The sequence below is a fragment of the Aquila chrysaetos genome, chromosome 3 (genome assembly GCF_900496995.4).
Source record: "Aquila chrysaetos chrysaetos chromosome 3, bAquChr1.4, whole genome shotgun sequence".
In the NCBI taxonomy this organism is placed as follows: Eukaryota; Metazoa; Chordata; class Aves; order Accipitriformes; family Accipitridae; genus Aquila; species Aquila chrysaetos.
In genome coordinates this window covers 33164564-33192111 of record NC_044006.1, presented here as the reverse complement: position 1 = coordinate 33192111, position 27548 = coordinate 33164564, and the positions used below count along the sequence as shown (strand labels likewise).

Sequence of the window (27548 nt, the reverse complement as noted above, 5' to 3'; positions counted from 1 at the left end):
GTCAGGCGATGGTTTCGGAGGGGCCCCGCGTTGCCCCCTCAGAGGCCCCTGCCCTAGCGCCGGGGATCCCCCGCGACACCAACCCCGGCCCGGCGTCCCCCATACCGGCCTCGGGCGGCCGGTCCCCAGCACCCGCCCCGTAAGGCGGCTGCCCCGCTCCCGCCCCGGGGAGGGTGGGGGCAGCTACGGGACGGCCGGGCGGCCTCCTGGGCGGGCGGCACCCCACCGGACCCGCCTCCCCGCCCGGGGCTGGGCGCCGAGCACCGAGCACCCTTCCGCCCCCCCCGCCCCTCCGCGCTGAGGCGAGGGGCTGCCCGCGGTGCCGGGGCCACACAAAGCGGCGCGCGGCGGCGCCTTTCCCGCCGCCCGTCAGGCGGCCGCCGCCCCCTCCTCCGCCCCGCCGCCGTGCTCGGGGCTGGCCGGGCGGGCGGCCGGCGCGGGGCAGCCCCGCGGCGCCGAGGATGGAGCCGCCGGTGCCGCCGCCTCAGGAGCCGCCGCCGCGCCCTCGCTCCCACACGGTCACCACCACCAGCAGCTCCTTCACCGCCAACCTGTCGGCCAGCTCCAGCACCCTCGCCTACGACAGGGAGTTCCTGCGGACCCTGCCCGGGCTCCTCATGGTGACCGAGATCGTGAGTGTCCCCGGGGAGGCGGCGGCGGCCATGGAGGAGCCGGGCCGGGGGGGTGCGCGGAGGGGCGGGGGAGCGTCGGCCCGGCCCGGCCCGGCCCAGGGCGCTCAGCTCAGATTTTCGGGTCACCGCCGTGGAGGGTTCCCGCTGCCGTTTGGAGGTCGGGCTGTTTCCTCTCGGGTCATCGTCGCCTGATGCGGCTTGGAGCGGTCCGTACCGGCAGGTGAAGCGGAGGGAAGGGGCTTGGAAACAAAGACCGGGTGCGGGGGGAGGACACAGCGCTCCCGCCTCGAAACTGTCGACAGATCCAAAAGTAATACAGGGCACGTGCGGTCTCTTCAGTCTCCCGCAGCGCATGCGGTATCATCACCTCCTGTAGCGGAAAAATGAGTTTTGGCAGATCAGGAACTGATTTTTGGAGGCTTTTCTTTAACTACGTTGGTTGTACACGCTTCATACTTTATAGCGCACAGATAACCGTGATGTGAGAGTTAATTAGGCAACTTATCTTCGTTTTGTAGGTCAATAAAAAACGTTTCCTTAAGCTCTTAGTGGTTGGATACACCTGTGCAGAGCGGGATAGGAACGAACACCTTTTGGTTTTGGTAGTGATTTTATTTTTTGCAGGTACTTTATAAGCTGTAAACAAACATACAGATGGCCAGGCAGTATGGGGTTTAGTCATTTGCCTTAGTGCTAGGCAGCGAACAACGCAACGCTGGGGTCCCTCTGCAGGCCTGCCTATTCTCGGTGTCTTAAGCAATAAATACTCAGCATCTCCGCTTAAAAATAATGCATTTCTCTTTAAGTCTGCTCATCTACGCTATTAATAGTTGAGGAACTTAAAGAGCTGGTTGCCCCAACAAATTTTTTGAGTTTCCTGTGTGATGATTTTGCTTTGATGATGCTGGAAGGATTAACTTATCTGACCAGATTCATTTTCAAGGCTTGAAAACATTGTGCTTCACCAGAGCAGTGGAAGGACTGTTGGTTTTGCTGACTTCAAAGTTAAAATAACCAAGCAAAGCTTCAGGCTGAAATGTGGTGTAGGACCCCTGGCAGGAACAGTGCCATCAGAGAAAGGACGTTGATTGAGATGGCAGCTGCTGTGCAGGCAAGTAGTGGTGAGGGTGTAAAGTCAGAGCCTGCTACCAGCTGGTACCTTGTATGCTGTCATGGTTGGGAATTCTGGCCATCTTTAGTAGGTAGGTGATTGTAGGCTTGTTTCAGTTGTTAAATACAGGGAATGCTTCGCGGTCTGAGTTGTGGTTGATCTGTGAATAAAGAAGTCTCGGGTTTTGAAAGAAAAGCTGCTTGCTTTTCCATTCTTTTTCAGTTACTAATTACAACAGAACTGTGAACCTTTCCTGTACTTTATCTGAAGACTGATCCCACTGTAGATTGTTAGAGAGGTGCCCAAGGCTTTTGCCAAGCCCTGCTGGAATGTCATATATTCAGCCTGGCTACAAATACTACATCAGCTGCACTTAGGTTGAGTTACATGGCCACAGGGCATGGACAGGCTCTTGCTTACTTTTTGTTGGAATTGTGCTTTCTAGTTTGTGTTGACAGGTGATGATATTTGTGTAGCTTACCTTTCTAAACAGAGTGACGATGGTTTTTAGGGGGAATTTGTTTCTCGTTGGCCATTCTTGACTCCTGGAATAATTATAAAATCTTCAGCCACCATTTTGAGATGCTTGAGTCTGCTAATATTGACATTTAGAGCCAGCTTTGGTTTAAGTTTCATAAGTACTTGAGAACATGTTTACCAGCTTCAGAAAGAACCTCAATGCTACGTGACTTTCTGGGCTAGTGTAGAGTTGTGTCTGCGCTACAGGCTTCCACTTATGTATTTTTACTGATCAACAGTGTGAAGATGTACAGTTCCTGGCCAACTCAAAGGTGCCAACAGAAGTCTCTAATGTAGGCGAACTTATACTGGTATGGGATGAGGTATTTGAGAGAATGGAGGGCAGTTTTAATATGAAGTTGAAAGCAATAAGGCAGGTCCTACAGAAGTAGAGTATTGCTAGAAAGTGCCTTTGAGGAAATACTTCTGGTTCTTAACCCCACTTATTTTAAAGCGGGTAGAGTAACAGTTCTTCTGTGAAATTCAAGGAGAAGAAAAACATTAGTGAATACCTTGATGTGGAATTAACTGAAATAAAACCAGTTATTAAAATCAAATAAGTAAGTTTATATGTATGTGTGTGTATATATATATATATGTTTGTCATTGGGTTTTGATCAAACCTTTTCCACCAGTTCTGTACGTTTGTTTTTTTTTTCTGAGAAAACGTGCTTTAAGAGAGCATGACTAGCTTTACATAAGATCTCTATTTCAAAACTGGCTGTGCATATTCAGCAGTAATGGAGTTGTGTACCCTAAATCAGTCAGATCCTGCCTGTTCTGATCATCTTATATACATAAAAGTTGTGGCTTGCCTGCACAGATTAGCTCTTCAGGATATTTCTGACCCTTAGTACTGACCCCCGGCCCACAGCATGATCCATCTGCTAAGGATTTGCAAACCTGTAAATGGGACAAACTCATATGTGTGTCTGTATTTCAGTCTCAGGAGTTTGTAGCCTGATTATTTTCAGTCTAAGCACCAAGCTCTGAAGTGCAGCAGCTGTGGTAAGAGCATACCTTTGCTTCTGCTGCTCCTGCTCTGGAGACATCTGCCAGACGGACAGGGAAGAGGACTGTTTTTAGTAATACCTGTTATCACTGCAGCTACTCATCTGCCAGACACAGCGTTTATTAGGATACTATGTTAAAGCTAAGCTACCGGTGTTAAACAACAGTGCTAAATGTTCTGAGAATTTGCACTGTGGGGCTGCATAAATATTTGATTATTGCTGCTGTCAGTCAGCGATATGCATACAGCAAGAGGAGTGCAGTCTGTGACTCCTGCCTCTGAAACTGGAGCTTTCTTCTCCGTATAGGCAAAGGGCAAATCTGTGTTATTCTTCAACGAAAGAGAATGGAAAAGCACAAAGTTACCACATAAATGAAATCTTTCAGTCCCTTAAATGAAGGATCTTGATCAGGTTTTGCTCTTACCTCCCTAATTTGGGTGCTGTGAAGATGAATTAACTGCTGCGTGGACTTCATGTGCACTGGTAACCAGCCTACCTCTGCGCTGAGGCTGTGGTTTAATGGCACAGTAAATTCAGCTTAACGGCTCCTACTAAGAGATTCTTTGCAGTGCTGCAAAACACTGGTCTGCTATTAACTCAGTCTGCTGTTGCCAATTTGTTCAAAATGAGTTAGCTTTATAAAGACAGGTTTTATGATGGATCAGGTATTATCTGTCTTTTACGTAACTGCTTTAAAGCCAGCATATATCTGGGATGAAGTTGACTGTGCATATTCAGCGGTAATGGAATCATGTACCCAAACGTGGTTCAGATTAATTTTGTAATGCCGTTTGGCCTAGCACTGCACACATCTAGTATGAATGAACTACTGAACAGAACTGCAGCCTGAAATGTAGGCTAAATTACCTGGTGCTGACAGATTTCCTTTGCCTTCTACATCTGCCTCCATGACCAGAGAGCATGCAAGGTTTCCTGCCACTTACTGAGAAAGAACTGGAGTCCGTTTATTTCAGTGCAAAGAACAAAATAGAAAATGCCACTGGATTTCTGAGAGGCGCCTTTGGGAACTGGCATAAAACGCAGGTTTGGTGTGTGGAAGCTCATCCAAATTACTTATATACAGAAGTAATGATGCTTGCTGAACAGGACAGGGTCTTCTGACTCAGGAAACAGATTCACTGGCCTTAGGTGGCCAGTGACTACTGACAATGAATTTATCTGCATCTCCTTAACTTCTCTGAATGACTTCTCTGTTCATGGAATATGGATACAAATCTTTGTAAGGCACACTGAGATCTGTTGGTGAAAAGTAGTATGTAAGACATAAGTGGTGTTACATAAGTCTTTAATTCAGATGTCGTTCACCTGAGTTGACACTGCAGTAAAAATACATCCTATAGAAGATAATTGATACTTATTCCTATAATGGAACACACACCCCTGCCCCCAGAGGACTTATAGTTTCAAAAGAAGGACTTATACTTGCGTCTTTCGAAACTATAGTGATTTCCGCAGATGTCTCTTGAGTGTTTGTTTTCTGTACAGTGATGGCCCAGAAAGACTATATATTTGTCTTCCTGGGAATTTGATGGCCAGGATAAATGATGGCTAGTGATACCTTCTCAGCTCTTTAAATCAGCTTCTCAAGTCAAGCATTATGGATCACTTTGGTGAAGTGAAGAGTTTTGTGGTTGCTATGGATGTAGTTATAAAAATATTTACTTTCTAGCACGATGACATTGATTCCTTCAGATTGTTGCTTCACACCAGTGTGTTCCTAGATACAGTCTCTCGTAAAACTTGCCCTACTAATTTTAAGGCTTGTAATGGCTATTTGTCCTTAACAAAAACAAGTACAAGTACATAGCTTGGAAGGTTGTTACGCTGGTGCTGCAAGAGAGATCTTGTGATAGTGTAAATTTTAGTAAATTGTAATTACAGCTGCATTTCTTCATGCTATTCTATGCAGATTATTCTTTGAGTGAAATGCCCAGAATAAGATAAGGACTTGAAATAGAAGCCTGATAGGAGGTTACTTACAGTATTGGCACCACATAATTTTATGGTTTGAATTTACATTTCTGGACAATAAAAATTGTTTTGATCACTGTTTCATTGTTCTTCAAATGTAAGACCTTCAAAGGTTAATTCAGAAAAGAAATCTTGTTGAATTTGTTTATTCTAGTAGAGTGGTGAGCCTCAGAATATTAAATAGATATTGAAAGTTATGTCAGAATTAAGATATTGAGGTTAACAAAACCAGAACAACTGAACATGTCCAAGTGTTTGTTCAATAGGCTTTTCCCTCCTTTTTTTTCCTAAGAGATGCATCAAAATCTTCTACAGATATTCAGGTTTTGAATTAAGTTAGCAATAAAATCATATAAATGTGAAGAAAAACAGAAGTAATACAGTGAGACCATGTACTGTGAAAAAGCTAAAAGACAAAAATTGTACTTAATATTTTTAAAGCTCTCCTTGCATTTAGCTTTTTCTTTTAGTCTTATGCCCTCTCTGACTGCAGTTCAGAGTTTTGTGTATAGATCCCATGCTCCTCCTGCACCCCCAGTTCTTGGAATAGCCGTCAGAAACACAGAGGGAATTTCATAAAGCCTCTTTCCTCACCTGAGTAGCATCAAGAGTTTCTCTTCTATCAGGAACAGTAGAGATTTTTTCTTTTTGTTTTCTTCTTGTAATGCAATATTTACTCGAGTCACAGTGTGTCTGCTTGCATGTAGTTGACAACACTGAGGCACCTTCTCATGTGTTGAACAAGTGATTTGCCTAGAGATGTACGTAAGTGTGGTCTGAAAATGATTCACTTTGAATTACTGAGTGAAAAAAAAAAAGTATCCTGGACTAGTCAGTCAATTCATCCAGTAGCTTCATCTTCCTGTGCATGAATAAGAAAGCACACATATAAAGTCTAAGCTCTCTCCTTTGCTCTAGATCAGACAAAACTCTCATTGAAGTCAGGTTTCAGTTCTCCCTTTTGAGGTGCTGTTGTTCCACTGCTAACCTTTACTGTAACTGTCCTTAGTGTAGTGAATACACACATCTAGATGATTTCCATCTTCCTCCATGATCATATAAATGTTTAAAGTTCTGTTTCCTTAAAAGTCTTTGGTTTCCTGGAGAAGATCAGGGTGTGTCGTGGTTTAACCCCAGCCAGCAGCTAAGCACCACTCAGCCACTTGCTCACTTCCCCCTCCACCCAGTGGTATAGGGGAGAGAACTGGGAAAGAAAAAAAAAAAAAGTAAAACTCAGGGGTTGAGATAAGAACAGTTTAATAGGACAGAAAGGAAGAGGATAATAAGAATAATAATAATAACAATAATAAAATGACAAGAATAATAAAAAAAGAATCGCAATATACAAAACAAGTGATATACAATGCATTGCTCACCACTTGCCAAACAATGCCCAGTTAGTTCCTGAGCAGCGATCCCCCCCCCAGGCCAACTCCCCCCAGTTTATATACTGGGCATGATGTCACATGGTATGGAATATCCCTTTGGCCAGTTTGGGTCAGCTGTCCTGGCTGTGTCCCCTCCCAACTTCTTGTGCCCCTCCAGCCTTCTTGCTGGCTGGGCATGAGAAGCTGAAAAATCCTTGGCTTAGTATAAACACTACTTAGCAACAACTGAAAACATCAGTGTGTTATCAAGATTATTCTCATACTAAATCCAAAACATAACACTACACCAGCTACTAGAAAGAAAATTAACTCTATCCCAGCCAAAACCAGGACATGGTGTTTCCTTGGGAAGAGAGAACTGTTTGGGGGACACACAAGAAAACAGAAGCTTTGGGAAGTGTTGTCTGGAACATGCTCCAAGTGCAGATAGAAACAGCATTAGGACTGACATGCTAAGAAGGTGAAAATGCCTCTCAGATAGAATGCAGATATTTTACAAAAGGTCAAAAATGCAAAATATTCTCAATAACTCAAGGTTAAGGTGGAATATGTATGAAATGTCATTATCCCTTCAAGAGAAGAATGCTTTAAAGACATACTTAAATATCAGCTTTGTTCTTTGATATATATATATAAAAATGTGAGTATATATTTATTTTTTAACTTAGTTTTTCTTTTGAATAAAGTGCATATTGGAACAGCGTGATATTTCTGCACTTGCCCTTGTTCCAATTCCACAAAAGCAGTAGAAAGTGAGTCCTTGCAGAGAGGACCCCCAGAAATGGGGTCAAATCACAAATAGATTTTAGCATCCATCAGACCTTTGGCAAGGTACTTCTGTTCATACGGCCTGTGCCAGTTCCCGTGGAAGCTGCTGGCACCAATTCACCTGTCTCTGAAAGGAGCGGCTCAGGTATAAGACTGGTAGAACTCCAGTGAAGGAGGGACTGAGTAAGGAAAGAATCAAGTCACTGCTTTCAGTGGGAGCTGGATCTGGTCCAAGGAAGGCTTGGTGTTAAGCTTAAGTTAGTGAACTGAAAGAGGCTGGGGTCTTGGTTCCACATTCATTAATACTGGATTCAGGCTTTACCAGATGACTTCCCTACACTGACTTGGGTCAGTCCTGGGTGTGACTGCATTTTTGCCAAGTTTGAGCACAATACCGAGTGCTGATCCTGTTTGTTTTTGCAAGGTGTGGGTGTGCAGATGATGCTGATGCAACCACAAGTTTGCTGAGACAGAAATCTTGAAAGCAAAATAAAAACAGTTTCAACAAATTGGTATCATTAGAGGGATGCTGTCCTAGCATTTTGTTCTAGGCAGCCACAATGTTTCTGGTGCAATGAGAGATGCACTAAAATCAGATTTAGAACTGGGGCAACCTAAGCAAGCACGGTAATAATCAGCGAGATGATGTCAGTCTTTGGATATATCATAATCTGGTTACAAAGAACAAATATATTGAAAAATCCTAGGTAGGACTGGAAAGAGGCCATGTGGGGAAAGCAGCCTCTCAGATCATACTCTAGTAACTGCTGTTTGTGTTTAGCTGATGGTCTGATGTGCACAACTTGAAAGGAAACCTGTCAAGAACCTCTGCTTCATACCTGAAAACCAGACTGGTTTGTGTCATCAGCTTCAAATGTGACTGCTGTGTCCAGGCCTGGATTTAAAATATTAAAGGTGACACTGTTTCACACAGAATCCATTTATGTAGCTTGAAAGCTGTACAGCCACTAGGAGGGTCCCCCCCTTTTTTTTCCTTTGTACATGTGCATAGTGATTACATGAAAGAGTCCCTTTAATATGTATTTTAGCAGCATTTGCTCTCTTCATTCAACAGGAGTGCTATTTCCAAGGCTGTGGCTCCTGCAGCCGGTAATAGCTGAATGTGGCAGTGCAGTTTTGAGAGAAGTATGAGGAACCATAGGAAAAACTTAAAAGGAGACATGGACTGTGTTGCAGGCAGGAATTTAAGCATTTGGGGGCAGGGGAACAGGTGAAAAACCCCTCCAACAAAAGGGAAACTTATGCAATGTGCCTTTAAAATGACACTTCAACTGATAAAATCAGCCTTGGTTGTCTCCTACTGGAGACAGCCACTGTAGGGCAGACTCTGGCAAGGATCAGGTGAGGGGAGGGTGAATCCGTGGCTGGATGCCTGTTACTACTGCTGTAGATTTGAAAGCATAAACAAATGCACAATTGTCCTATGCAGGCTCAGAGCACAACTGTGGTACATGCTAGGGAGGGTGGTGCTTTTATTCAGTCCTTAGAGGGGAAAAAAAAACATGGAAAAATGACAGCATCTGCATTGATTTGGTTTTAGTTTAATTTCGAAACCATGATCTACCTTGCTACCAGTAACATCATATGCTGTTTTAAAGAGCTAGTGTGTGTACGGGCATATAAAAAAACATTAAAAAAAATATCATTACAGCTGAAGGCCTTGGAAATTAAGAAGCACCAGAATTGATGTTTACCCTGGCAGTGTTGGTTTGGTATTGGATTGTGTGCAGACCATGGTATCCAGTCAAAACCTGCGTGATCATGTTACTTTATCAAGAAACTTCTGTCACGGTCATTGCACAGGAGAGTTTTTCTGGGAGTGACTGGGATATTGTGCATACAGCATTGGAGGAAGGCATGTCGTGAGTAAGGAAGGGGATTATTCAAGGAGAAAGGATGGTCTCCTGGCTAATTGCTTCCTTGGAAAATTTGATTTTTGTCTTCTGCTTGCACCACAGTGTTCCTGTGGGATGCTAGATAAGGCAAGTAAGCCTTACATTTCAGTGTGCTCGCTTTTCTCCTTGTTTTCTGAATCCCCAGCTTTGGGTCTGAGATGCAAAAGAAATGATTATTCGCACTTGTAGCTGAAGTCAATAGGAGCTATGTTCTGAAAAGGCAAAATGCAGTGCCGTATTAAGTGTTGTGGGGAAAAAAGAGTTTTCCAGTGAAATTTGGCAAGAAGTACTTTTGACCCTCATTTCAGTGCACTGTCTGTAAAATTGGGATACCATACTTCTTTATCTCACAAAGATGTGTTTAATAGTTTACTAATGACCTGTGAGATAATTCAGATAACAAAGTACTTTTAAGGAGCCCAAGCAGATACAAAGCTCTGATTTACATGCAGGGAGCAAGTCTGCAGGCCACACAAGTAAACAAGGAGAAGGCAAAATAGTGGAAGGCATTAGTTCTGAATAAGGCTCTCCCTTCTGTTGCTGCATGCAGGTAGTGTTGTAGAGAAGGGGAAAGTATGTGGTCATGTAATTACAGACTATACCATAATGTATACTTAACTAATGACAGAATTAAGATGTGTGAAGAACTTCTTTCCGGCACTGTTGCATACTTAATTGAAAGTATTTCATCATGTGTTTGTGCCTGTCTCTCTTTTGTCCACTCTTCTGCCTCTTTGTCCCAAGTCCTAATTCTCCAACTCTTCCAGTTGTGGTATTTTTTGTTGTTTTGGGTTTTTTTTTTGTCCCTTCATTCCTTCAAGCCTTCTTGCCCAGCAGCTCAGGGCAACTTGCTGAAGGCCTGCTTTGAACGACCTTCATCCAGTCTGCTCTTCTTCAGACTTGACACAGGCAATTAACATAGAAGATGCAGCTCCTACCATAAGAATTTGGCAAAATGGGGCCTTACGAGAGGAGGTGTGAGGCAACTGAAAGAATAGGCTCTGCTCAATACGAGACATCCAACTTTAATGGTTTCATAAAGCTGTAGGTGGACAAAACTATGAAAAACACTGTTGTGTTTTAGAACAGTATTAGAAGCACTGATAGTGATACAGTGATTTAGGAGGTTATTGGTGAATATTGTGACATGTTTGGTTCTTGCATTGCGGAAGGTTCTTTCTTTTAAATAAACAAATGCTTTTGGCTGAGCCATAGGCATAGAGCAGGTTGGACAGACTTGGGTTTTGTCAGACCTACCACAGTCTTGTGATGACCTCAATGAAAGATTTTTAGAAAAAGGCTGGAAAGTTCTTCAATATAAGAAATTTGGGATGCATGGAAAAGCAGGATCTCTATTGGGATCTCTGATATTTTGAAGCCTTGCTGTGTGCATAAGCCATGTTCATTGGACTGTGCAATACAGTTACAACAGTTATTTACTATTGTGGATTGCCATTTGACCTCCAAGATGAAAATATTTCTCCTTCCCTGTGGTGTTACTAAGATATAGCACAGTACAAATGAATACATTATTAGTGTTCTTTTTTCTTCTTCTAATGCACAGGAATTTGGCTAATGACAGAGTCTGGATGCCAAATGAAATTTGTAATGGACGGAAAGACAGTTGCCATTGGGAAATTACTATATTTAGTTTTCGAAAATCACAAACCTTATTTTACTCTTTTGAGTTGATTCTTGCATTAATGGGACTTAACTTTAAAAGGCAGTGTGCAAGAGAAAAGTAATGACCTACTTAGAGATGGCTTCTCTTGTGGTTTGTTTTCTGTTTGAATTATGACCTCCATGTGAAGATGTATAAAACCAGTTTTGAACATATGACACAGGCCTATAGAACTATAATTGAATGGTGAGACTTACCAAGAGTGGAATAATGATAAACAACTTTTTATGTTACTATTTACATCCTCATTGTTCCATTTGGTATATTTAAAGAATTTTCCCTGTTTATCTTCTCAGCAAAAAGAGTAGGAATCTTAGCCAGGAGAATAAGGTTTCCAAACATTTTGTTCAAACTTGGGATTTCTTTCTAGACTTTGGCAATCATGAAACGTGACCAGACACTTGTACAAAGAACTTGACATTCTCTTTATGCAGTAACAGAGAACTATCTAGCAAATGTTTGCCTGAAGTAAGCAGGTCAAGATAATGTGCTAAAGGTGAGATGGGGTGTCTTAGAAAGTGTTTTACCAGGTCAAGTTAAAATTAAACTGAGTACACAGCAATAAATGAGTGGAATTCTCTAAGCTTGGTTACATCTAATTTTCACTTTCTTATTAAGCTGAACAGTGGAATGCTAGCCTCAGAAAACAAAACAAAACAAAACAAACCAACCCAGCCCAAACTATGTCTGAAATAATTTTCACATTAAAAACTGAGCTTTATTTCAAAATGCCTCTTCAATTTATGCTTCTTGGTTTAAAAAAGAAGGTGAAGTGCATTTTAAAAGAACACTTAGTTTTGACTTGTGTTGGTTGCTGTTTCTGTAAGATTACATAAACAATGTACACAAACAAGATGACCCTGAGAAGTGGTGCAAATAAAGTCCGGATGAGTTGATGGGAATGAAATCAGACTAAGATCTAATGTACACAAACAATATTGTTATGAAGAGAAGGTTATAATGAATCAGTTCTTGATGCTATTAAAACCTGTTGCAAATTTCCCATTGACTTCAGTCATCCCAACATATCCGCACATGAAATGAAAAGAACATGAAAGCCTACCTACTGCGAAGGCTGTACATGCTAATTGGCACTTATATTGTTTGTCGGGCTCTTAAAGATCAGCAGCTCCTTTCCGATAGTCATTTCCTATCCACTTGTTAGCATTTGGTAAAGGGGTGGCTCTGTTGTTCCTTCCGTTCAGCGCTGGAGAGAAGTGTGTGCCCAGAAACTTTCCCCTCTTGTTTCTTTTGCCAACTCCATGGATTAGTCTAACAAAAGAGATCACCTCCCTTAAGACCTTTCCTGTCCAATACCTCTGTGCGGAATACTTGCTGTCAAATTAGGCTGAGATTAGGAGGAGCCTAATTAACACTTTTTACCTTTTTTGTGTTGACCTACTGTGCTAAAATTGACTTTGTAAAAATGAAAGGCACAGTTAACCCACTTGTTGCTCAGATTCCCCCCAAAATTCCTACAAAGCACTGTTATGCTACCAGTTTGTTTACCTTGTTTCGTATGCGCAGTTTCTTTAGCTTGAAGAGTAGTAAAAGGAGAAGCTGTGCAGATCCATTCCTTGGACGTGCCCTTTTATAACCCAAATGTCTAATTTACATATTTCTTTAAAGCTCCCTATAGTCATGCATCCCACAGTACAAGGAGATGCCTTATTTTGTGATGTAGCATTGGTCATTTTCTTACAACCACATCACCATAACCTCATGGTACTATTAAATCCTAGATGTCAAAGCAGCTCAACGTCACAAATGTCAATCTAAACATGTTTCTTCAGTCCAACAATTGAGTGTGTCCCATAGTTTTCCTGCCTTATCACTGGATTATCAAACAACATATGCCTTCTTCTGTATCAAAGGCAAATAGCTATGCATGCTGTGTTCTTTCTTCTCCCTTTGTGTGAACTAGCAAAGCTCGCAGCTAGTGATGTCTTTCAGTGCCCTAATTCCTTTCTGTTTTCTTGGTGTTATTTGCTAAGACATGTAATATTGTTGGCAGTAGGAGGTTACATTACATGCCTCTGTGTCTGTGCACAGTTCATGATAATGGGCCAAGTTTTCAATGTGTGTGGATTTGAGAATTTTGGTATAGCAATTGTTGGTAGCTAGAAGAAAGGGGTACCTGTAAAATAGTACTTTTGTAGTCAGGGGTGTTTTTTTTAGTTCTCTAAAAAATTTTCCCTCTTTGATTTGAATTTTCCCTCTGATTTGAAACTAGTAATATGCTTTGGGGGGCAAATGTACTAAATATCTCTGCAAACAGACTTTTTTAAACAAAAATCCACCATATTGCTATACAGGCTTATGGTTTTCCCTTCCCCCCTCAGTGGGAAAACAGGAACTTCTGAGCAGGAGGTAAATAGCTGAAATACTCAACAAAGAGTATTTGAACAAAGACTGGTAACACCTCTTTATTGTATCGACACTATTGTCATTCTAGGGAAGAAAATGTTGGGCAGAAGAAAGCTGTGATCCAAATCTGAGGAAAGAGAAAGGGGAAAAGGTGTGGAGGTTAGCTAAGTAAATATAATTTAGTTGCTTGTGTATATTGGAGATGGTATAATATAAACAGAACTACAGGGAAAGGCTGAGGTTCTTCAGAAGAACCACCTGGGTGGGAAGGAAGCCTGCTGCCAGCACAGAGCATACCCTCAGCCTGTAACCCCTCAGCTCCTTGGCTTATGTTACCTTACCTAGAGCTCTCCTCCTTACAACTTTGTTGTATGTGCTGCATCACTTTTGCTCCTAATATATTGCAGGTCAGATGCAGATAGCTTTTGACAAAGTTGGTTGCTGCATTTTTGGATATTGGTACTGCTAGCTGCCGGCCAGGTCAGGTCATGGCTGCCTCCGCTAAACCAGCAGCTGACCCAGTCACAGTTCCTATTGCCTTAAACCACGATGAACTGTGACCTGAGCACTGCAGAGGTGGTTGACTGGTAGGCCGTTGCAAATTTGTGCTGAAGGCTGACAAGGTGACTGCCCTCTAGTTACCTGCCTTACTCATCTGCCAATGGTTGATGGTGTAGTAGCCTTGTCCTCTCTTCTCACAATTTAGTCTATGCCCATGCGCAGGACCATGCCCTGAGACAGAGCCGGTGTCCTGATGTGCTGACTCAGCTTCTGTAATGCAGGGGATGGGGGGAGGTTGAATGGGATGGAGAGCAATCAGTGCTTATGTTTTAGACCAATATTTTGATCTCATGCTGAGGAGATTTGCCTGAATTTTAGGACAAAATTCTAGCCTGTGCTAGGATTGTGGGTACATTTTGCTAGATATGTTTGATTGTACCAGTTTTCAGTCTAACAACATGCTCATCTGCCAGAGGAAAGTACTATGCCTGCAGAGGAGCTAGAAGGAGAATGTATGGGGAGTACCTTTCTGTTATGAGGTATAACCGCTCTAAACATTTATCTTTCAGGCATGGAAGATCCACTAATCCGTAGTAATCCCTGTAGTTTGCAGCAGTTCTGACATCTGTGAACTGTATTGGAAAATCAGGTTTAGAGAGAGAAATGGTATGCTTGAAAACCCCAAATCTATTAGCTGTATTGTGGGGACAGTGAAGCATAAGTGCATGCAGTGAGAGCAGCAGCTAAGAAGGACTTGTTCCTGCTTGTTTCTTGACTTTTCTGTGTTTATGTATTATAGGAGGCAAATACAGAAGTTCTGGTTTCAGGCTGGTAGCTCTTAAATGCAGACAGCTGGAAAGGTCTCCATGCCTTGCTGTTCATTGCAGTTCACAGTTTAGCATACGGTGATACACCAAACCAGTGATTTGTCTACCTCGGATACACTGGGCAGTGGAGTGCAGTAATTCAGGAGCAGCTTTGTATGCAGTCACCCTTGCAGGGCAGCAACCTCTGGCAGAAAAGCAGAGCAGACGTCTGAGGGACATTAAATAATTTCCACTCACTTATTTAAATCTGAATAAGCCAATGTCTTCAGGCCCTGAAAGTTGTTTTTTTTTTTTTTTTTTTTCCCTTGATTGGAGACTTTTTTTCCCTTGCACTAGAAAGCTGTCATTTGTAGCCAGTTGTTCTGTTCTTTGTTTACACGAGGCCCATTGAAGCAGTTGGAGAACATTATACCCTGCCTCACACACAGGCATATATACTTAATTTATGACTTTGGTAGTTTGAATTTCAAGTGTCAGGTATCCCACGGAGCTTTTTCCTTTGTTCTTTTATGCTGCGTGTACCACTTGAGTATCTATTATGGAGAGCAGACAGGCTGTGAGAAGTCCTTCAGGCTTGTGGACTTTTTTTTCTTCAGAACCTTAAAAATAAAGTTGTGGAGCACGGTAACAAGGACTTCTCTAAAAGCATGACTGATCTGCAGTGTCTTTTTACATGTTTGTCCAATTAGTTTTTTTCCTTTGGCATTAGTATTTTCACTTGCATGTAATTCTTCATCTTAAAGTTGCTTTTGTACCCTAAACTTCTCTGCAAACATTAATTGTGGAACAGTGGTAAAAACTCTTAAATAGATCTCTACTGAAAACTTAATTCTGGATTTGGCCTGTTCTTGATTCTTTCAAAGTAAACTCTTTCAACTGCTACCATGAAAAGAAAAAAGAGAATGAAAACAAGAAGGGAAAAAAAAAGCATAGCTTGTTGTCAGAAGCAATGTTAGTATTTGTGATTACCTCTTGTTCAGTTCTGTCTTGTCAACAATTTTAAATATGACTCTTAGTGCAAAGTTATCTTTGATATATCAGTGACAGATGGATATTTCAGAAATGGACATGCCCGGAAACTGACTTCAGACAAATTCAGATGAGAAGTGGGGCTGAGGTTTTTCAACAATGAGAGTAGTAGGCATATGGCAGCTTATTTAGAGACAAGATGAATCTTACCATTGCAGTGTCTATGCCAAGACGTCATCTCTTTCCAAAAAGCATATTGTAGGTTGAAATCTTTATACCATTGCCCACATGGCCAAAATGGTCCTTTTTGACTGTGAAGTCTGTGAACACAAATGCCTCCAGCAAAGCATATGCAAATCTTAAATATTTATAAGCATGCTGTTCTTCTATGTTGTTAATGCAAAATGTATTCAGGAAGGAAAGCAATTTTGCCAGAGAAGGAAAAAGATTTTTCAATGAGGTATTTCTACAACATGTGGATCAATCTTTGTAAAATCCTTAATCTCTACCTAAAAACATGGGTAATGGTTCCTGGGGTTGGACTTTTATATTTGGGATTCAATATAGAAATAGTCAAGAGGTACAATAAGCTTCTAAATAATCAGACAACAACAGATCTGGGTGCAGGCTTATTTTCTCATGTCTTCTGTTTGTCAGGCAAGGGAAACTTTCAACTTTTGGTGGCTAGAGGATTTTGCCTCACAGTGATAAAAAGTTCTGTATTGTACAACACCAATTTCTGTGGTGTTCAGCTGGAAATTAAAAGATACTTTCATTCTAAAAAAAAAAAAATTAAAAAAAAAATCTTCTTTTTGAATGAGCAGTTAACATTCTCCTCCTGTTTAAATGGATGTAGAATGCAGCAGTAGGCTTTCTTAGCAGATACTCTCTTTGATTTTTCCATTGCATCATATCTGGCTTTACGGCTGTGTATCTTAACTATAGGGCAAAATAAAAGTTATTCCCAAAGAAGTAATAAACTTTCTATTTTAATGTAACAGCTAAGATTTGTGAAACAATGCTGTGCGTCCGCTAATTATAGGCATCTCTATTTACATGGCCTAACAGGAAGATGGAGATGTAAAAATAGCAACAGAGAGCCAGTGACATTATTAATAAAGCAGCTGTATACAGCATTGTTCTCCTGAAGAATGTAGACACCATTTAAACAAAGTGGACTAAATAAATAATCAGTCATAATTCATAAGTAACCATTGTTAGGAATTATCTTTTAAAAATAGCTCACCTTATTAACGTACAAACGATGGCAGAATGACTTTCTTTGTGGGTATGTGTATTTTACATGGACATGCACCAAATGTTAAAAGTAACTTACACAAATTATTGCCATTTATTGCGAAGCTGGTATTTTTCTAACCTCAGGAACTGTATTCCTTCAGGGAAGATGTGAGAAAGGAAGATAGAGTGCTATAAAACTTCTTCCAAAGGAAGAGTTTGTATGTAAATAGAAGAGGCAAGATTAAGGTAGAAGAACACTTTTCACTTATGTAAGTTAATTAGAACAAAAGAGCAAACATTTCCTACCATGATGTTCCATTAAGAAACAATGGTAGTTGTAGTAATGAAAATAATAATAAATAGCCACATTGGGGAAGACACATGCAGACAGACACGTATGACCCTGTATCTTTTGAACTCAGAATCTACTTCTGAGCTTTTCCAGTTTAAATAATAAAAGAAAAAGTAAAAAGGGATTACTGACAGTTAGAGATTACTGAAGCTGATAGTCTTTTTTTCTAATTTTTCTGTGCAAAGGAAATAATTTTCTCACAGTGCACTTTCCAAAAGTACCAAAACAAACATGTATTCAGTGTACGCAGCAGGTTAAACATGCAAACTCACAGTTTGTGTGTGTGCTTTATAAAGGAGAACTCATATTCAGAGCACAAGGACTATACCATGGTCTTTACCTCCACAAACACATCTCTGCTACTTGACTTGAAAGCCTGCAGCTCTTCTGAGAAAAACTCTCATATGTGTGAACCAGTCGCTACATTTGTGCAAACAAAAGGTCGTACCTTAAGCTTGTCATCTGCCCCACCCAAGAAATGCCCCCCAAAACCCTAACCTGGGAGGGGGCAGACCCAATCCCACAGTTAGGGTGCAGCTGCACTCCTGAAACTCTGTTTTGAGAAGAGATACAAAATTCATTATCAATTGAAACTCTCGTTAAATGTGAGGAGATTGCTTCCTTTGTCCAAATCTTGGCTTCGAGTCTCAAAATAAGAATTCAAAAAGCCTGCAAGTATGGTTTTCCTTTTTTCTTTTTTTTTTTTTTAATTAAATTGCCACAAAGAAGCCCTACAAGCCCTTTTAAGTCCTTCCACCAACTAATTGATATTCCCTACTAATAAGAGCTCTCAAATCTGCACATAATTTTGTAGTATGAAGATCTTTTAAAATTGAAATCAATGAAATCATATGGCATTGTATGAATTTGATGATAGGACTCATCACAAATCAAACTGCATCTCATGTGGGTCATATAGGATGTATTTTTCTTCGCTATTACCTGGACGGGGACAGGGCTGTTTAGAGGACAAACTTGTGAATGTTACTTCTTGATGGAATCAGCTACAACTTTTACTCAGAGCTCCAAAATGCATTAATATTTGAATGTTAAATCCAAACCATTTAACCTTGTAGTTTCACTTATCTTTATGATTTATAACCAGGCTTTTGAAAAGAAAAAATGATCGCAGTATGGAATTATGGAATTTATTTGCTAGTTTGAAGGTGTTTGTACTGAATCTTCACGTTTTTCCCCTCAAAAAAACACCTCTAGAGGCTGCACAAAAGCAACCACTAGGAAACAAAGAAATATGTATCCTGTGCCATGTGTGTCTCTGTGTGGCTATTTTGCTTTTTAATTGTCTGCTTTAAAATTCATGCTTGAAAGCAGCATTAAGTGAAAACTTCCTCAGAAAGTAACTGAAAAGGCAGATTATTTTGTGTTTGCACCTAATATACTATTACTTTACATTTTCCTTTCTCTGCTGCTGAAGAGCAAAGCATGGCAGGAATTCCACTGAGTAATTCCCAGCTCCATGATACCACAGTGCTGTTAGAGTACCACTTCTCCCAACTCTGTCTGGAAGCTGTGGAGATAGTGAATTTGAAATCAACAGCACTGCTACACAATAGCAAGGTGTTTCTTTTTAGGAAATGCTAGGTGGTGGGAGTAATCCCTGCCTCAGCTGGGCCTTGCTCAAGTGGAAGGAAAAGGGAGCAGCAGTGTTCCTTTTATTCACATCCCTCATGATTGCTAGATAAGAGGCCAGGCGGTCTCCTTGCATTGGGGTCACGTTTAGAGGTTAAGCACTGTGGAGGTCATTGCCTTCCCACTGTTTCACCGGGTGCCCTTGCGAGGAGGTAAGTGCTTTTTAGGACAGGCTGTTTGTCTTTGGTGGTGTTTTGCACCACCCCTCTTTATTTTTACATTAAACTGTGGCCCCGATGGAGATGCTGATAGCAGTAACCGGTGCGTTCCCAGTCAGCTGCAGCAGCTCTGAGGCTGGTTGCAGGTCTTTCTCCTGACTAACCTGGGATGGACCCAGCGCGCTGTATTCTGCATAAAGGTACTTTCGTCAGATAATATAACATCATGGGCAAAGATGAGGCTGTGTCTTCTGCTGTGGCTATGTAGATAAAATGATGGCTAGCACTGTGTTAGCAAGGGTATATAAGTTAATATATGCGTAGTGCACAGTAACCTATATAAATGTCTCTGTGTGTGCAGATCCCCAGGCAAAACACAAGTGTTAAGTCAGAATTTACAGGCACCAGTAAACAGTAGCGTGCTCCTGAATGCAGCCCTCAAAAACCTTAAAGCATTTGATGTGGAAAGTGCCCTGGGACAAGGACCAATCTTTATGCTTTGTACACATTTTAATGACCTGTTAATGATCAACCACTGCTCTGCTGAGAAGATAGATTTTATGATGATATAATTCAAGCCAGTTTCTTCACCATTGATTGAGATTATTCCTCATAATTCTACTCTAGAAACAAATGGTATATTGATGTGACACGTAGTCATCCCATCCTATTCTATTAACACTTTTGCAGCTTCCAGTACTCAGTTGCCGGGGTCTCTTGCAGGAAAGTAAGGCAAATTAAAACCAGAAGTTAGTAATGGTGTTTGTAATGGATCTGGTCAGTGGTCTGTTTAGTCCACTATTCAGTCTCTCATAATGACTGATACTGAAAACTTACGGAGGAGTGTAAGAAGGAGCACATACGACAAGATCCTTCTCTGCTATAGTTTTCTAGCTTCTAGCAAACTGCACATTTAGCAATTTCTAGAGCTGAAGGTTGCATCTTGACTATCGTGTATATAGGTATTATATACAGACAGGGCTGACCAGTCTTCCAGGAGTGTGTATGATGTTTCCTGTGGCAATGAATTCTGTAATTTGGTTATGTATTGGGTTTTTTTCTTCTTCTGGATTTTTTTTTTTTTAATACCACTTCCTTCTGTTTTTCAACTTTCTGCCTGATAATTTAGCTGGATGCTTCTTGTGTTTTGAGTCCTAATCCAGTCCTTGTTCCTTTCTTTATGCCAGCCAGCGTTCTGCATATTTCTGTCATAAACTTCTTCGGTCTTCAATAGAAAATTGGATGCATCTTTTTTCCAAACTTAACTTTCTTTTTTTGCAGGAGCCATTCTCTGTGCCTTGCATAATCCCACTGAATCATTTTAGAAATGGGAGAGGAATGAACAGAACATACTCAATGCATGAGTACACCATCGATTTATAAAGCACTGTGATATGTTATGTTTGGTGGAGTTTTTTATCTTTTATTCCTTTCCTAACAGTTTCTAATCTTCCGTTGTGATGTTTTTAATTACATGGAACAAAATTTACAACCCAAGCACTGTCTTATTTCTTGTTTACCTTCTGAATATCCACTACCCTACCTCTAGTTATTTTTTCAGACAAAAATTCCTGAGAAACAGTAAGAAATAAACTCCTTTGTAGTGATTTCACAATTTTGATGAGAGATGGGACAGTCTGTGTTTTCCAGAAAACATCTCTTGCTTTTTTAATTTAAGCTACCTCTTTTTGATCTGTGTTACTGGTATTAGCTCTGGTCTCACACATTCCACACATATTTCTCAGGTGAAGCAACATTCGAGCATTGTAATACGCTGCTGGGATGGACAGTATGGTTTCCTTACTCTCTCCCACCCTGGAGTTATTTTTCTCAGTTGTCAGTTGCAGTGAGCCAGAGCACTGTATCACAGAAAACTCCTCACGCATGAGTTGCACTGTGATCAGCGGAGTCAACAGTAGAGGCTAGAGAAGGAGTACCTTTGTGATTTATTCATTTTACTAGGCGGTAGACTCATTAAGGTAACATGAAATGGGGGTGTGCTACTGCATTTTGCTCAGGTACTATTGTCTTTATGCCTAGGCAGCAATTCGTACTGCAATACCCATTCTGATCAGAAAAATAAGCTTCCCGCTTGCATGCCAGCCACTGCCTGCCTGCCTCTCTCTGCTCTTCCCAATGAGACTTTATAGTTTCTTGGGCACTCCTGCAAGCTGGCTTTGCCGGTCAGTGTGAATCCTTTTGTAAGCGCAAGCCAATACCCTTATTTATGCATGCCACAGCTGATTCAGTACATCCTCTCTGTCTGGCTGATCCGGATGATGAGTGTCACAGTCTGATCATCAGGACTAGCTCTTCTTTACTGGCTCAGGTGTGGGGAGGTCTGGTGCCCAGGTTTTTTAGGCAAAGGCGCTCTTGGACTCTTTCCTAGGGAATTGGGGTAGGTGGGAGAGGACTTCCCTGCCCCATGGAGCTGTGGGAAAGGCACTGGAGGTCCATCAGGTGTTGAAGGGCTTGGTCTGAATTCTCACTCCGGAATAGATGTGCTCCCTATTGAATGAAATGTCTGCTAGCGGGCCTTGACCCATTTCAGGCCTGGATCAGGAGGTTTTTCTCTGTGGTTTGTAATAGGATTTGGACTAAGCTCTTGAGTAAGAGAGTTCAGTCTTTAGTGAAGATGTACCCCTGGAGCATATTTTGGCACATGCTGCTTCTAGTAGTTTTCTCTCTTAGGAAATCTGCCGTAAAAAACAACTCTGTGGGGGAGTTCTCTCAAGTGATGGCTAGTATTGCCAGTATCTCGAGCCCTCGCATTTCGTCTGTAGTGAGGGGTGGTTGCTGGTGCTGCCATGGAGCCAAGAGCATGACAGAAAGTTTGAAGACTTGTGGGAAATTTCAATGCTGAAACTAGTTACTTGAAAATAATTTAAAAGGTATTCAGACAATCTTTAGAAATTCTGTGAAAGTAGAAGAGACTGAATTTTGCACAGTTTTATACAAATAGAAATGTTTTCAAAGGTAGAGGAAACTTGAGATCTGTAGCTGCTGCTCAGTTTGACACTAAGAGTTGTACTGTATAAATGATAAAATACTTCATTGGCATGTCCATTATGACCACTGGCATGTTTCTGGGAGCACTGTGGATTTTTAAATTTTGCTAGGAAGGCAAAGCCCTGAAAAGTCTCAGCAAAAACACTAGCCTTCTCTCTTATTTGGTGTACAACCTGCAAAAACATGCAGAATTCAAAGGAATTTTTTTCCTGTGTGTATATAGAGCCCAAGTTATCTTCTGTGGGACTGTCTCACTGGAAGACAGTCTGGATAAATCACAAAGCTTTCCTTCACCGAGGAGCTCTTAGCAAAAGAAATGCTTCCAACTGCTGGTGACACCAAATGCTTATGGAGGAAAAGCGGTATACAGTATTGTCAGTAAGGAGGGGGACGGTAGCGACTGGCTGATGTCAACTCATTGTAATGTTTTGTGTTAAAAAGATGTTTGGGAAAGAGAAGCAATAGACTAAGGCAATGTATTGATTAGATTATTACAGAGTACATTAACATGGTCCTTGAAATTTCAAAGACACTTAAGCAAGGATCTTGTATCTCTAAAAATGTAGCTGAAAGATGTTTTTGAATTTTCTCATCTTTGCGTCTTTACTCAGTGTTAACAAATTTTATTTAAGTTTAAATCCTTCCAGTTTTAAAAGCTAAGTTTTAAAACATGTTCATCTCCTTTTCTCTGACTGCAGCACAGACAAGATTTTTGTATTTTGTATTTTAGTCTGGATTGATATTTGATTGATTTATCCAGTACTTACAGGCTTTCACCTTATTTTTTCTTAAGCATTTTTCCTCCATGGACATTAAAATACAATTTTCTAAATAGTGGGGAAGAGTTTTGTGGGTTTGGGGGTTTTATTTTGGTTTTGTCTGGTTTTCATGGGATTTTTTTTGTTTGGGTTTTTTGTTTTGTTTTGTTTTGTTCTTTAGGTAAAACAAATAAATGATCCTTATTTTGCGTGGTTTGTGGATAAACCTACGTTTGATGTTGCTGTTGTACCCAGTATGGAAGTGAACCTATCAAAGTTGCTTTGTGCAGACACTCTAACTTAGCATAACCCTTGTGAAATATTTCTGTATATATATCGCTTATTTCGAGCCTTCCCTTTCAATCTGCAGGGGTTTGGCAATGTATGCAAATTGCCCCTTTGATGTTTCTGATGGGCATCTGAAGCCTGTGCCAAGCGCCCCCCTTGTAAAGCGTTTTTCTAAGAAAAGCAGTGATTGTGCTCCCTCTAATGGCAGAAGGCGGAATTGTTGTATGTTACTTCATCGATCGTGTCCGAGAGCACAAACCCTCAGATTTAAAGACATTATTTAAGCGCAGTGCAAACATTTACTCCATTTAGCCATAGCTGGAAGAAAAAAAATATCGTTCTGTATCTGTCAAATATAAGACAATTAAATCTGCTTGTTCTTACGACTGTCTGTCCTGGGCATGTCTTACAGGAACAATAGAGGAAGAATGGCCTTTTTTTCCCCTCTTTAAATAACTTTCCCCTCCCCCCCGGACACTTTGATTCACTGTATAAGTCCCTGTGTTTTGGTGTGTGATCCATGTCACAACAGGTTTGGAAGATATTTGTTAATCTTACCAAATGCTTACAAACACCCAAGGGGTGGTTGACTAATCAGCGTCAAATAAGGGGAGCCCCTATAGTGCTGAACTGCTGGTCTTGGCTGCCCTTAGGGATCCTTGCTTACCCTCTTAGTGCCTGATGAAAAGCATCTCCAACCTTGTCTTCCCAAGGGTCATGAAAGGTGAGATAAGAAACTAGGGAGCAGGCATGAGAAATGTTCATGGTCTCCCTGCCCACAGGAGACTCCCTGGGGTTTTTTTGCCTGCAGAGAGTAGCCAAGGGAAGAAAAGGATGGAGGTTGAGACATTCATAGGCTGCTTGTGCTGCTGCTGCAGTAGCTCCTAACTTGTGATTTAGCAGTGAAATAATGATGTGCAATAATTTAGAATGGTGTCTCTTTCTTCTAGTTGTAAACCTCCTTTCTTGGGAAGGAGAGGCAAGATGTCTTGCTTTCTACTTGCTGGATTCTGTCCATGTTTAGGTGGCTTGAATACAGGAGACAACTGTTGCTGCAAATGCACAACTCTTCTAGTCTCCTACCATCATTTCCATCTGTGCCAGTAGCAACTCTGTATAAATCCTACAGTACTTATGCATACGGAGAACTGAAATGGTCCTAGGAGCCACTTCTAGGGTAAAGAATAGGAAAAGCTTCAGGCAAACATGCCAGATAAGGTTTGTTTTGTTTTTTTTTTTTTAATTTATTTCATGAAACTAGATGAGCCTTGTTTTTTTTCTCCCTGTCAGTTCTGCCACAATGATACTTCTTTTTCTTTTGGAAGGGATGCATAAACATTTTTAACTGTGTTGCTGAGTTAACCAGTCAAGATGAATGCTGCAGAATTTGTAACAGTAGCGTCACTGGAGAGGAGTTACTGCATCATAGGCTTTTTAAATATAGTTTGGAAGTACAAATTCAGTTCTGCAGTTTTTAAGCTGCTTCAAAAAGCAAAACTGGATACACCGATTCAAGCTCACACCTGCTTTCATACCTGCTGACTTGTACCAGCAACCTGAAACAAGATGTGTCTCATCTACTAGGCAACAAAACCCTATTTTTTTTTTAAGTGACTAAATAGTCCAATACTTTTGAGGTTCTCGGCACTGCGGAAAAATTATGGCTCTTATTTAAGGGTTTGAATATGCAATTAAGCATCTAATTTTAAACCTGCACACTCAATAATATTGGACTTTGCTACAAAGTTATTTCCTTTTCATGGTATCTGCCAACTGCTGAAGTATCCATTAGTACATTTGACATATTAATGCATTGTAGTAATGGAGGTACCTGATCAAGCAGCAGCCAAATGGTCACAAAATAGATGTCCAATGTGAAGTCAGAGACTGCAGTAAACAAGGGAAAACAGCTTGCATTTATCATGTACTGAGTGAAATCCCTATCTCCCATCTGACTTGAAAAACTGGACCCAGTTGGTGGAGCCCTTATAGTCTTAGGACCCAGCATCCCCTTGCGTCAACTACCACATGCATTATTTTCTTCAGTCTTCTTGATGCTTTTTCCTCCCTTTCTCAGAGTCATTTTTTGCAGGATTGTAGTATGTTCCTGTAATTCTAAATAAGCATATTCTGACTTGCTCATAAATTAAAATCAAATATATAGCTATTACCAATACACTTTAGCATACTTGGTTATAACAAGAAACAGGTCTTTCCCAGTTACTGAGTGGAGCTTTCTCCCTTGTCTTTGAGCTGATCTGAAGCAGTGAAAGTAGCTGTGTACTCTCTGTGCACACTGTATTACTGTGGGCACTCCCCAGGTATTGCAGTTGCTGGTCTTTGCTTTATGGTGTTGCATACCTCTCACTCACTTGCCAGATTCTGTACACTAGATGCTCATTGAGATGTCATTTCAATATAGTCCAGTTATTCCCAGTGGGGAGGTTTGTTATCAAATCAGCAGGAAAAGCAGCATTCTCGGCTCCAGCAGATGCACAAATGTCATCCAGTTTGTACTGATCTGTTGAACAGCAAATGTGTAATACAAGGGACAGTCAGAATGTTACGAGACAGGCTTTTAACACGACGGAAACTATCTCAGTATTTAACATGCTGAGAAGACAAGCTAATCACAGAAGACTTGTCTAGATGTCTATGTTCCTTTGACTCCTTAGGTATTTTGTAGATGCTGATGGCCAGTGTGAACTTTAAATCAATTTATTGTGCATGTTTACATATGCAGTAAAACCCTTTGCCATATCATTTAACTACACAGAGTGAATTGTTGACCATGAGCTGATCTGACCTTTTCAGGTCTAATCAAGAAATCTGAAATACTATTTCAGCCTGTCAGCTCCAGTAATATGCAGTAAGAGTATCTGGATCTAACTGAAAATGTCAGATGCGCTCTAATATGCAACCCATCAAAGTTACGATGCATATGAACGAAGAACTGGTTAAGAATATAAATCTGTAACATCCGTGGTGCATCTCAATTACTTAGATAAATTGTTCTGCCATTGATATGGGCTAGCTAAAAACATGCACTAAAAGCAATTCTTTGGAATACATATGAGATGTACAGCCACTTAAATATTAAAATGATCTTGAAAGAGAGGTGATAACACCAGGTTAGAATATTACTGGAAAAAAAACAGTGGCCATTTAGAATACCAGTGCTCTAGTTAAAGTCTTGCTTAAAGTCTCATGTAAGCTCAAAATTTTCCTTTTTAATTTTAAGAATTTGCTGCTTGTGAAGTTTTTACTCTTTCCAGAAATAATCCATTATATAAGCTGAGGTGTCCTTATCAATCTTATTTGTGTTGAATTTAATATTAAGCATTTTTCATAGTCTTGTGCTTCTTATGGAAAAAGTCTACTTCTATTTTTAAAAGCTTTCTAAAAAGCAACACTGTTATCAGTAGGTTATAGTGTTTAATGATGTTTAATTTCTTTGTTTTCTTTGTCTCATCTTTGAAGTTTCTGTTCTTGGTATTTTACTGGATATTCAGATCTAGGATAAATCTGTGTTCAGTAATTATTTATCAAGCATGAGACCAATTATTCATTGGTATAATTTCTGCATGATGAATTTAAATTTGGATTAAAGTGGATGGGCACAATGAAAAGCAACTTTGTATCCTAGGAAAATGGTATTTTGTTAGGTAAACAGTCTATCAAGATTGTTTAATCTTAAAGCAGTTGTTACACTAAAATGGAGTTGGTTTTTAATCTAATCATGGGTAGTTTGTGCAATTTGAAGCATTATTAACTGAATTGCTACTATTAGTAAAATGTTGTTGGAACTAGAATTAAAATGAACTATGGGAAGCACTGCTGAACCGATAACTTTGCATTAAGGAATAGTGTATATTTTAAACCTACCCAGTTAATGCTATTTGAACTGGTCTTGTGAGGCAATGCTGCCCTCCCCTGGTATGCTGCGGAAAGTAGGAATTTTTATCCCAGTCCGAGCAAGTTCTAGGGCTTCCTATTGAAGAGAAATTGCTGAATTGTTGAAAACGGTGGAAAAAATACTCTTAAAAAGACCACTATGTGCCTTCTCTATTATAAGACACACAAAAAAAGTAGTGGAACAGGCTTTTGTGCGGTGCTTCTATGTATGCATGGTGCAGATGTAGATGAATGTACAAATAATATACAGGAATATACTGTGATCACACAAGACAACAAATTGAGGGCTGAATTAAGTTTGGGTGGCAATTTGGAGCATGAATTGAAGACAAAATAAACAGATAGTAGGTAGCTGCTGAAAGTTAGCGGAACTGATTACAATAAACTTTTGTTTATATACAAGACAAAACTATACTGTTAATGTTTAGAGATTTATCAGTAAAGTTTACGTGTTCAATTCTGCAATAGAAAAGTAGATGGGACCATGGCCAACAA

General features: G+C 40.6%; 1 protein-coding gene across 2 annotated transcripts in view; it reads left to right on the top strand.

The window, feature by feature from the left end:
• The first annotated feature begins 222 nt into the window (after positions 1 to 222).
• The window catches only part of CMTM8 (CKLF like MARVEL transmembrane domain containing 8), a 36755-nt gene continuing 9429 nt past the window's right edge, over positions 223 to 27548 (top strand). Inside the window, exons 1-2 of one of the 2 annotated variants that reach the window (XM_030010506.2) lie at positions 223 to 398; positions 434 to 632. In XM_030010506.2, coding sequence (XP_029866366.1) covers positions 462 to 632 — 171 coding nt within the window. In that variant the 5' untranslated portion in view covers positions 223 to 398; positions 434 to 461. Of the gene's footprint in view, positions 633 to 27548 lie in introns of both variants that reach the window. The other variant, XM_030010505.2, reaches the window with a different exon arrangement.